Source organism: Amphiura filiformis, chromosome 11 (assembly GCF_039555335.1).
Source record: "Amphiura filiformis chromosome 11, Afil_fr2py, whole genome shotgun sequence".
In the NCBI taxonomy this organism is placed as follows: Eukaryota; Metazoa; Echinodermata; class Ophiuroidea; order Amphilepidida; family Amphiuridae; genus Amphiura; species Amphiura filiformis.
Window position 1 is genome coordinate 43,872,424 of NC_092638.1, and position 12,525 is coordinate 43,884,948.

Sequence of the window (12,525 nt, forward strand, 5' to 3'; positions counted from 1 at the left end):
AGCTGGAATTGATATGCAATAATTTTTTATGCAATAATTATACTAACATTATATTAAATGTAAGTACCAAGCATCATTTTTCGTGCAAGCTTTCATTTTTAACATCCTGCAGTTATTTTCAAATTTGAACAAAATGTAATTAAATGTTTGCAAGAAATAAATTTTTTACGAAGGACAAAAAGGATTTCACCAAACAAAATATAAAGTGACATGTTAAGCACTAGTGCACATTGTGTTGAATGATCTTTCTTTCAAACTTGGAATGAAGTGAATTGATACATGTGTTATGTTATTGCTAATTTAATTCTTTGCAGTCAGTCAACCGATTCAAGTTAAATTACCGTATAAGATGCAGAACAAGATGAACTGCAAACTGTTTTTGGATTCCGATGCCTATATCCCGAGTTAAGTCCAAATTGATTCACCTGCTAATTTTTTCTGGGACACCCTGTACATGTTTTAATTAATTATAATTAATTAATTTTGTTTCATTTAATAATTAATAAAACCTATTTATGCTTGAAGCATATGAACTCTAGTTAACACATAAACCATGAATGGATACAAGTAAAGTAGCCTATTCAGATATCCATGCTGATACCAGGAAGTATTTGTTCTTATATTGTAAACCAATGTAGTATGTTGATAGGCAATTAGGGAAAGTCCCACCATCGGTTCAATTGGAATATAATCTATAACCTGTCAAAACACATATCAGTACATATTCCAAACTTCAACTTGAAGCAGGGTTGCCAAATCTGTGATTTGGTAGCCCAATTGGGTGACCTTTGAACATTTCCTCCACTTGACTTCCTGTCCTACAACAACCAATAGTTAACCAACAATTTGGGTGACTTTCTTTTCATATCAACAGTGACTCCAACTACTTTTGGTAGTTTTCTGTCCCATAGAAACCAATAGTTAAGAGAAAAATTGGGTGACTTTTTAGCCATTTGACCTGCCTTTCTGCTTGAATAGAGAGTTGCATGGCATGAGTGTGCATGCTAGTCCAATTAACCAATGAAGAGATGTCTTCAGTGGCATAGCGTGGGTCATCATATTGGGGGGGCACCGACCATGATTTGGGGGGCACCAGGTATGATGGGGGGGGAGCACAAGCCATTTTTCGACTATTTTCCTATGGGATTTTCTAAATTTTCAGATTGATGGGGAGCACATGCCCCCATGCCCCTATGATGCTAGGCCACTGGATGTCTTGATATAAACATTGATGAAGTATCATTAACAAAAGTTGTTACCTTAAGTTGAGAGTAGATGCGGGAGTAAATCCTACTATAGCAGCACAACTGGAGCAAGGATTACCTTCTTTTCCACACCAGGAACTGCTGCTTTCTGTATCTTGAAATACTAGGTGACTAGCTGGGTAGTGGGCAAGTCTGCACAGAAATAACAAGTAAACAATATCTCAGAAAAAAAGTCCATCCAAACAAACAAAAAGCATCAGGAAATGTTTAAAAATTGGTGACTTGAAAAATTAGCAAATTCAGAATACACAAAGTTCACCAAATTCCATCCAATCATAAATTGTTGAGTGAGGTATCATACTACAGCTAACACAAAATATATTAGAACTATGCCCAGGCCTGCTCAAACAAGTCTGGACTTTCTTGTTTGAAGCATTTATTAAAACCCGTTAGTAATATTGGAATGTCAGTATAACTTAAGATCCTATAACCTATATACTAATACTTACTTGCCAAAGTCTTCCACATTATCTCTTGATATTGGTTCTTCCAAACCACCAACAGCTTCTTGTAATGTGCTAACACTGTCAGGGAAGATATCACCAGCTGTACTCAGTATTGGTGACTCAGCTGCAGGGCATAAAGCTGCACCAACCACATCTGACAATAGATGTGTATTGATAAACAAGTTAAAACTTCTTATGCAGATAACTTAATTCTTATAGACCATTTGACATGTGACGTAATTGCCCGGCAGTATGTGCGCAAATTATGGCAATTTCCATTGTTCTTTGCCCTGCAGTGTGTGTATATATACGCATCACAGTTTGCTCAGGGCATGTGCATTTTAAATCGCCTACCACATTTCATAAAGTACAAGAAAGTCATTGAACAGTTAAAGCGGTTCGTTTCAGCATATCGATAGACCAGTCCCTCGCCTTTGTTGATAAACAATGATGTCAAGTGGTTTATACACATGTACAGACTGCATATACCTGGGGGATGGGTGAAACTTCTTACAGATATGCATGCGTGGGGAAAGGGGCGGGCTGACAATTCTAATACAGGTGTATATGTCTGGGGTAGGGCTGAATCCCCTGGGTGTATACCCAAAACTATTTTGGCAACAGTTTAGCTTCTCAACCCTCCATCCCCCTCCTATGAGCTTGCAACCCCCAACACATAAAATATGGACAATTAGGTGCTATATTTAATTGTTATAATGCTGATATATCGCTCATTCTACAAAATCCGGTGCCAATAGCCCTTTTTCCATTCTTTGGTCCACAAATACTTTGTCGAGCATTTAGGGCATCAAATATGTTGTTTTTCTGGTAGAACTAAACGAGATCTACACGGACATATATAGTTGTCCATACTTTAAATGCTTTCTTCAGCCTGATTAACCCTTGCAAAGGCTCGAAAATCGCTAAAATTTGCGTTTCCACTGCTCAAGTGTCAAATCTGATCCTTAATATTTTCTTTGAATAAATGCGATATCTTTACATATTTGTTGTTTTTAATTAGATAAGGCGTCATCATATTGCATATCAACATTATTTTTAGTGATTAAAACGTCTTTGTGTAATTCTAAAATAAATTGCACTTTCCACGAAAACGCTGTGAGCTACGTTACCCCTTTTTAACACACGTTATTGGAAAGACGTAAAACAGAGGTATCAACGTAGTTTACGGTTTTTGAAAGGAAACACTTATAGGTTTTAAAAAATAACAGTAAAAATCGTGATGCTGTAGCATTTTTGGCATAGAAATGTTGTAAACATTGAAATTTCGACCGACCATGTTAAGATTGGTGAGCTACGTTACCAGAATTCCATAGTATGCACTTGTATAACAAGTACTTCCTAATAATATGTGATAGGTACCAGTGATCGAACCCCATTTATATTAGAATTAACCGACATAACATTCTAACGTTCGCAAATCACATCAAAAACAAAAAAACCCGTGAACTACGTTACTGTGAGCTACGTTACGCACTCATTTATGCATCTTCAAAACTTCTATGAAATGGTGAAATCGGTGTTACATTTCACTCAAGTGATCTTTCGTTTGCTTTTTATGACATTGGATTAAGTAAAACCAGTCCATTTTGTAGCCGGTAACGTTGCTCACATTACATTGAGTTTTAGTGTTAAAAAACATCATGAAGTCCTGAAAGAAAAATATACAAGTGGTGTTGACAATCTTTTACATCTGAAAGTAGTGATATATTTGCTCTTAAAAAAACACAAAAAGCAGGTCTTTTTGAACAACTTTATTTTTTTCAATTTTTACAGTGGATTGGCACCGGATTTTGTAGAATGAGCGATATACCCTGTGCACCCTGTGTTTTAGGGTTTGGGTTATAATTAGGGTTAGGGTTAGGATTAGGGTTCGAAGTATGCAGGGTATTCCAGAATTATTCCCTTTGATCAAATATTGAAACAATACACTACTGAGATGTCAATGTTTTGAACAGTAGGCCAATAAGGAAATAAATAAAATAAAAATATTTAATTTAATTAACAAGGACTTGTGGTAAATCATCATGATTGATGAGGTCTGAAATAACTGACATAGGAATTCTAAAGTAGCTGATGATGACCTATTTAACTCAGGTAAAAGTTAGAATCTGTTTTTTGTTGGGGGATTATCTGCACTCTTGTATGTATTCTTGTTGGTAGTTGGTTAATTGTTGTTTGTGTGAAACTAACAACAACAAGTTTCATATAATTTGTGTATTTTTGAGTGAGATTAGAAAATATATTCCTAAAGGTATCAATAAAAAGCCAATGAACAAAATAAAAGTACACACACACACCAGTATGTTTAATACCAGCAACCATGATCATCGACATTTGACCAACCCTATTGAGATTTTACTCAGGCTATCCAACTGTGGAGACACAGTTTTTTTGTCAATACTATTGATACAAAAAACTGGTATTGCATGTGTGTATTGAAGGAAACCATTTACATTACAGTCTATGATTACTGAACCATGCTAAATAGTTCAAAACTAGTACCACCATATCAAAATAATGGACCTACTCTATGACGCCAGGCTATGATGATAGCACTAGTGGATACTAAAAACAAAATTAAATTTTTATTTGCTAGTTTCCAAAAGGTCAATGGACTTCATTATATTCATTGTTCAAAACAAAAGGCTGAACAAAATCCCACAAACAAGCAAACAGAATAAACAGAAAAAAAAGAAAAAAACACCCCCCCCCCAAAAAAAAAACATACCATAAGCTTGATCAATTCCTGTCATGGCAAGTGTGGCAACTGTCGCTGGAGAGTAAAATGGTCCCGATTCATCTGGCCCCTGAATGTGGATTTGAATGTGATCTCCTAAATCAGTGATTCCAATATCACGATTGATTTGCTGAAATGAGAATGGAGAAAATAGACAAAATTCTCAATGGGTCAAAATGTGCAATATGCATTTTCCAACATGTCCAAAAGATAGGTGGATATATACTGTCACATTAGTAGAGTGCTGAATAATGTTCTTCAATAAGTTTTGCATGGAACATGTGGGCAAATGTCTTGTGTGTCAATTGTACATGACGGTTCACACAAATTTAACTTTGATACCACACATTTGCACCTGATCTTAACTGTAACATATTTGCCTTGCAAATGGTGTCCGCATGGATTGGCATGGCAAGAAAAGCTTCATGTTTGTCAATTTTGCCTAACTTGTCATGCCATGAGAAAAGTCACAGACATTTGATCAGTAGGGGAGAGTGGGGTAAGTTGAGCCACTTTTTACATTTACTTTCACTACGCTCAAATAAATAAAGCAGGACCCAAATGCAGTGTTACAAATGAAACATATGTATGTTTACTTGGTTATGATACCACAAAATTGTAATCAATATTTTGCACTTTCGCATAGTGAGACGCCAAAAATCATTTGCAAATTGGCTCAACTTACCCCAACGGTGGGGTAAGTTGAGCCAGTCCCGGGGGCAAGTTGAGCCACCATAGAAATGCACAGTATATGCCATAGCTGTGAAATTCAATTTTGCCTTTTTTTAAATTGTTGTTTTCAGGTCTTTATTTCGAAAAATAGTTTGATATATAAGTAGTTTGATCTAAATATTGCATACAAGTAATTTCTGACAAGATTTAACTTGGAATAAATAAATCGGGGAAATTTCTGCAGGTTTTTCCTATGCTCAACTTGCCCCATGGCCTGTGGCTCAACTTACCCCATGTGACCCTTTTTGTCAACAACCAAGCCTCCCACCTGACTAAAACTTATTACAGTTGTAAATAGTTTTCTAAAATAGTGTTCATATATCACATCCTCAATACACAGAATGCTATCATTTTAGCCTTTTTCTTTCTGGGTGAAACATGAAAAAAATTGGTTTTTGCCAAAAGTTCAATAAAAGTGCGAAAAATGAACTTTCTAATGCAGCTTTCTTACCCTATGTGCAAGTGATTCCATATTACACATGAGAAGCCTCTGTTATGTCATATACAAATAAGTGGAACTGCAAAGTAAGATAAATTTTAATTTTTTTCTTTCTAGAGGGGGTGGCTCAACTTACCCCCTGGCTCAACTTACCCCACTCTCCCCTACTGGTGTCAAACAACTGTTCAAGCTGCTTTGTTGATGACAATGTTTATAAATGACGTAAATAAAAAGGGTCTTTTGGTGAAAAATGTGCCATTTATTGAATATCAAAATAAAACATATTTTGGTGTCAACATTTTATCAGCAATTAGAAAACAAACTGAAACTGAATTTATAAAGCATACTTTCACAAAATTAATTGATACATGAAATTTTACTAACCTCCAAAACAGGCACACAATATTTAGCTGCTGCTATAATCAAGTCATTTTTGGTCTTTGTTCCTGAGCCCCCAGCTTTGATCCTTATTCTGATGGCTCTACCTGTGCTTTGGTAATCATCATGAGTGGTAGTAGGGGTCATTGAAGATGCTGGCACATAACCAGAAACAATCTCCACCTAAAACAGAGACAAAATATAGCATATAGTGTAGGTCAGAAAAAAGATAATAATTATTTGGTTAGGATTCTGTTGGTCAAAAAGTAGAGTTGGTCAGTCACAAAATTATGTTAATTCATGGATTTATTTTGTGTGATAAACAATGCCTGTCCATCACTGTGTGGGACACCAGTGTTAGCCAGCAAACACAAAATATTTTACGGAAAATTCGAAATTTAAAAAATGTTTTCCATGAACTTTATATACCCTGACATTTAAATGTTATTAAAATGTTTTGACCAAAAATAAGTTTTAACATGTTCATAACATGTTTATACATTTGGTGGGGGTATACATTTTTGTGTATACTGGCGGTGTACATGTACCATCAACTGACAAAATCATCGCATAAGTTACTGCGACTACAACAGTTAATGCACATATGATGCATCAGTGGATTTCGCTGTGAAAATGATGATAATTCACAGTGAGTACATTTTGAGATAAATTTCAAAAAAATTGTAATACTGTTTGGTTGGCACTCCAAATACTTTATAATAAAAATGGGCTAATCCAGTTGAAATCCATCCTTCATGCAGGGAGTGTGTATTTTAAATTGGGTTACCTGAATAGGTGACTCCATTCAGAATTAAGATCAAGTTTTCCATAGGGGGCATGGATTTCAATTAGAATAGCCCAACCACAGCTTACCCTTTCATTCTCTTTTTGCATAGCATTTTGCACCTTTTGTATGCAAGTAAAGAGCACTGGATCAGCTCGGAATTGACTCTGTGAGCCATGCTTGAATTGGCCAACTTTGAAACTCAATGATAACTTCTTATTCTCTACATCTGTTGCATCAAACAAATAGGCATCTTTAGGAGTCCTGGTGTTATCTGGGTCAACTGTTGGGTAACGGATGCCACTTGGGAATGCTATCATCTCTGAACAGAAAGAAGATGAGAAAGAACATTTGTAGTATTACAGTGGTTAGGCCAATGCTTAGAACCTCGCGTGGGGTGTGGGCACTTGTAATCTGAGGTAGATATCACACTCACACAGTCCAACCTCTCTCATCAAGACCTCCTTTATACAGATACAAAAACAATGTATCTATCTGTTACCTGGATGTGTGCTTTGCCAGAAAAAAACATGTTTTTAATGATTTAACACCTTATCTTCATGTTCTGAAGCATTCAGAATGACTAGATGTCACACAAATACTATCTGTTACTTACCCCATAATGAGTAATATTTTGTTGATCAATTTTGGTACTTTAAAAGTCATTCAATGTAGGATTACAGTACACATATTTTAGTTGAGTTTACTATACCCTAAAACAGCAGAAAGCAATTTGACTTTTGGCTTAACCACAAGCAGCTATATGTTAGTATGGTCTGTGATCTATGCTACTAAGAAAGGTGCACAAATTTGATGAGAAAATCACTGAATAGAGGCTTTTAATTGTAAAAAGTAAAATATGCCCTATCCACACAGACAAATAAAATTCAGGACAGTAACAAGGTTTATTGTCTACATTATTTCCTTCCCATTGACCACTATGTGACACTGTAGCAATAACTGGGATAATAAGGATGTATGTATAGCAACCTTGTCAGCTCATAGAATAGATAGTTGGTATGAGGGTCATTTAAAAAGTTCTGCCGCAATCTTGATATACCCCCGGGATATAGGCCTACCTACCTCTGATACAAATCATAATATTTTGCATGATTTTATTAAACAGGTCCATAACTAGGGGGGAGGGCGGATGTAAAAAGTTTTATTTGCAAGTGTAGCGAAAGAAAAATGAGAGGTTTTTTATGCCTATTGGGTCAAAAAAGTCCACTTTTTCAAAATCCCCCCCCCACCTAAGCCCACTTTTCATGAAGAATGTGTTTAATCTTTTGTTTACAATGAAATTTGTATGCAACTTTTTTATACAATTTGCCAACAACTTATGCACCTTTGCAAAGTTGTAGAAATCTTATCACATTTTTAGAATTTTACGCTACTGTGAGACAGGTTAAGAGATGGTATATAGGGACATTGTGATATTTCATTCAACATTTAATAAAGAGGTTCTGTGTAATTTCACCGATGAAAAAAATTATTATTCAATTAAATGGAATGACATTTTAAATGAAAACTACCCTTCTAAGTAAATCAAAACGGTTTTTTTTATTATTATTACATTTTACAGATATTAATTTCTTGCAATTGTAGGCACCTGTGTGCATTTTATGCATTTTTGCAGAGTTTGTATTCATTTTTGAATTCTGATTAGCATTGTTTGAAGATAATACTAAATTTATGCTTAAACTTAATGACATTAATGATCCTAGTGTGTAATTTCATGGAGCTGTAGGTAAATAAAATTAATGACAATTCAATTAAATGAATTAATGAAATACATTAGTGAACCAGACATGGACGTGTACTTTCAAGAAGTGGATTGACATTTTATATGAAACCTACCATTTTAAAATATAAGCTCAGGTCTACCACGAGGGTAAATTCTTGGACCCCTATTATTTACATTATATATTAACGATAATAAATACATCAAAGAAGTTCCCATTTATTACACAACAAATTATATTATATTCAATTTGGAGAAAGGTTTTCTAACACATTAAGTCTCCACATAATGGCAGCCGGTGAGAAAATTTCACTGACCATGCATGACCTGGGACCTTTGGCTCTACCAACTGAGCTAATGAGTCAGATGAAGAAGAACAGTTATTATCTATTCTATGAAGGATGTTATGGATGGCAATCATGGTTGTATGCAGTGGCGGTGCCAGGAATTTTTTTTCCGGGGGCAAAATCAACCAATTTTGTGCAAAATTACCGCAAAAAGATGAAACTTTCATAATGTTGTGTTTTTACTAGGGGGAAACAGGGGGAAAGAGTTCTGACTGAGGGAATTTGCCCCCTCATCCGTGGTGCTGCCACTGGTTGTATGAAATCAACATAGAGCTAAATTCTTGTACCGGTATGCAATATTGTCAACATGCAACGCACCATTCATTATTGTCAGTGATCGACCTACTACTGTAACATATCATACTGACTGTCGGAAGAGGGAAGATGTGTCCCCGGCTCCAATTATCGATAGAAAATTGACAAACATTTGTGCATTTGTCTCAGTAAAACCATTTTGATAGTAGGTCAGCGGCAATTTGCAATTTGAATCCCTTTGAAAATTCATTTTTCAACTTAAATGCATATCATTAGATTTATGAACTTTGCAAAAGTATAAAAAAAATCCCCCAAAATCCCAATTTTGCAAGTGTATCAAGCCAAAAAATCAGGTTCTTTGGTCAAAAAAATCCACATTTTGTGAAGAAGGTCCACTTTTCACAACTTTTTCCCCCTCCTGGAAAAAAGGTCCACTTTTTCAAAAATGCACCCCCCAAAAGAACTGGCCTGTCATCTTGACTCAGGATTAGATCCGGGATCAGAGCTTAATGTGTAGAGTGAATAAGTGTAACATTGCTGTCTGAAATTCTAAAACTGAAACTAGATATAAAATACCACAAACTTATTTTTGTAAACTTGCACTGATAAATTGACTACCAGTAATAATAGTTTCAAGCATGCAGTTTGCACATGAACAGTTTGATACATTCATTATCAGTGGCATAGTGGGGGAGGCTGGGCAATAAAATGGGGATGGCAAAGAGTAAAGTGTCATTAAAATGGCTAAAAATGGGACAAAATATTGAAATGGGGAGTGAAATTTGGCTTCCCCCCATGCTGCTGTTCATAAGTAACTGATACTGATTACATAAATACAATACAGGTATGAACTTGTCAGTGCATAATGGCTTTTCAGATTTATATATGGATTTTATTGTTATTATATTTTATGTTTTATGTGAATATTATTGCCTTCCAGTGGCGTAGATTTCTTTTTGACATGGGGGGATGGGGTTGGAAAAAATTCTTGAATCCAGCACCTTTTGGCGACATCACGCGTGAAATGTTTTGCTATTTTGAAGCTAAACTGATGAAATATGGTGCAAAAGTGGAATAAATGTCCACGAAACGCACAAAAATTTGCACTTTTTGATTTGATTTGATTAATCTAAGTTATTAATTTACAGTTGAGCTTTCTTATTTGGTGTACTTGAAGAACTTGATATTTAAAACTGTTGGGCCAAATTTCATAAAAATGACCAAAATCACCCTACGCCACTATCATGGGCATCAATCCAGTGGGGGTGAGGGACAGGGGGGATGTGTTTCCTTTCGGCAAAATGACCCACTTTTTGTTCTTTTCAGCCACTTTTTGACAATTCAGGCCAATTGCCCTCCACAGTTCCTTCCAGATTAGCGCTAATGGCCACTATATATATATGTGTTGTGACCGATGATTCAATTGTTTTACAACTTTTTACCATTTCCGGTGTACAGTATATATCAATCTTATTTTGGAATCTGGAAAAACTGGAAAAAGTATCAATATAGATTTGCAACCAAGTAGCTCCAAGTGTAGGTGACATTCCAATGTAGGCCTATAATTATGCCAAGTTTAAAGAAGCTAGCATTTACAGAACCAAAGTTATAAAAGTGGAGGTAGAACTTTTTGAATGCCCCTCGTATACATGTATTACTGAGCCTGATAAATAATAAATATGATAAAGTACTAAGCTAATGTAAGTGGATGTTAATATGTTTCCCTGTATTAACCTGCCGGTGTTTGGATTTTTCACTGGGCCGAGTTTCTGGGGGGGGGGTTGCACATCAAACAATTTTGGTGGGTATGTTCCCCCGGAATTTTGAGGTGGTGGGTCTTTGGGAGCTGATGGCGTACCAGTAAAAGGGGGTCTTTTGGAGCTGCGAACAAGTAAAATGGGGACTTTTGGAGCTGTGAACAGTCAAAATCAAGGGCATTTCTTGGCTTTCTGGTTGAAAATTGCCTGAAAAAAATAAAACATACAAGGAATGAGCAATTTGGGGTCTTTAGAGCTGAAATTATCAAATGATCAAGGGTCTTTCAGAGCTCTATTTTAGTCAAGTATAGGGGGTCTTTTGGAGTTGCGAAATCCAAAAAGTGGGGTCTTTCCATGGAAACATACATGTATGGTCATTTGTGTAAGTGCCCACCCCCATGGGCTACCGGTACTTTGGGATCAATAATGTGGTCAGTTCATTACCATTATAACAGGCATTTAACAATTTATGGCCTTATATAAAATCCTGGTATAAATATGTAATAAATACCTGGTGGTGAAAGATATTTTAATAAAATTAATACAAATCTGTGTAGCATGTAGGCCACCTTGATTTAGGCTGCATTTTTTTAAACACAATATTGACGTTTTGAGCCTGAAATGGCCACAATTTTGTAAATAATGAAATGTTGGAAAATAATGAATAATGAAATAGTTCCCTCATTTTGATGTGAAAATAAAATGTTATGGGAAACAGTACGTCGCCTTTCATTTAGGCCATAATAATAACTTCTCGGAAGTTCTTAGCGAATGAAGGTGATATTTTACCTGATTGGGACCACACTCCTGTCAAACTGCAAATCACTGCACACAACCACCATGTTGCCAAGGCTGTTGAGAAAGCCATTTACTCGGTTAGCCTGATTCAAGATAAAATTCCGGGTTAAAATTCAAGTGTTCATGCCGGGGTGTTCATGCAGTGGAAGTTTACAAGTTCCCGCTGCAATGAATGAAGCATGCGAAGCTTGACACTGTGTTCAGCCTGAGCCTTGCTAGCATGAATGTAACTGACGCAACTGACTGTATGATAGGCCTATGCCTACTAGTACTACTACCACTAGCGCACAACTTGAGCTTTGACTCTTTTGGTAAACTTTCACATCTAGCATTTGTCTAGATGGTGAAGGAATTCGAAATCCAGCTAGGAGGTACTTTTTCATCAAAGCATGGTGACAGGTAGGTGCTGACCGAATCTGCAACCTAATCATGCACGATCCCTAAAATTGCCGAATGATTGTTGTTGATCACGAAATGTTTTACACTTCCGCATACAACATTTACTGTAGTAGTCCAGTCGCTTAGTGAACTACTCTTGCACTTTGGGGAAATAGCATGAAATTTGGAAAGAGGGCGTACAATCGTACAATTGTGAATATAGGCGAATATAATAGGCCTACAAACAAGTTATATTCATGTCAAAAGCTTATTTCAAAATTCTTGAAAACTTGTTTAGCTTATCAGTATAAGCTAGTATATGAAGCTCGGTTCACTTCTGATTCACATGATTGTGAAGCCGGGTTGTGAAGTTTTGGCACCTTTTTGTTTAAGGAATCTCACCCCTCCCTCCTTCCAATACTGTGCTGCTCTCAAATGGCTGAGAAT

The 12,525-nt window shown here is 36.1% G+C and overlaps 1 protein-coding gene across 1 annotated transcript in view; it reads right to left on the reverse strand.

The window, feature by feature from the left end:
• LOC140164878 (uncharacterized) overlaps positions 1 to 12,192 on the reverse strand; it is a 29,704-nt gene extending 17,512 nt beyond the window's left edge. The window contains exons 1-6 of the mRNA XM_072188255.1: positions 11,692 to 12,192; positions 6,892 to 7,124; positions 6,025 to 6,201; positions 4,461 to 4,599; positions 1,715 to 1,865; positions 1,260 to 1,397 (exon numbers count right to left, since the gene is read on the reverse strand). Of these exons, the coding sequence (XP_072044356.1) occupies positions 1,260 to 1,397; positions 1,715 to 1,865; positions 4,461 to 4,599; positions 6,025 to 6,201; positions 6,892 to 7,124; positions 11,692 to 11,770 (917 nt within the window). The 5' untranslated portion in view covers positions 11,771 to 12,192. The remainder of the gene's footprint in view (positions 1 to 1,259; positions 1,398 to 1,714; positions 1,866 to 4,460; positions 4,600 to 6,024; positions 6,202 to 6,891; positions 7,125 to 11,691) is intronic.
• Positions 12,193 to 12,525: the final 333 nt, after the last annotated feature.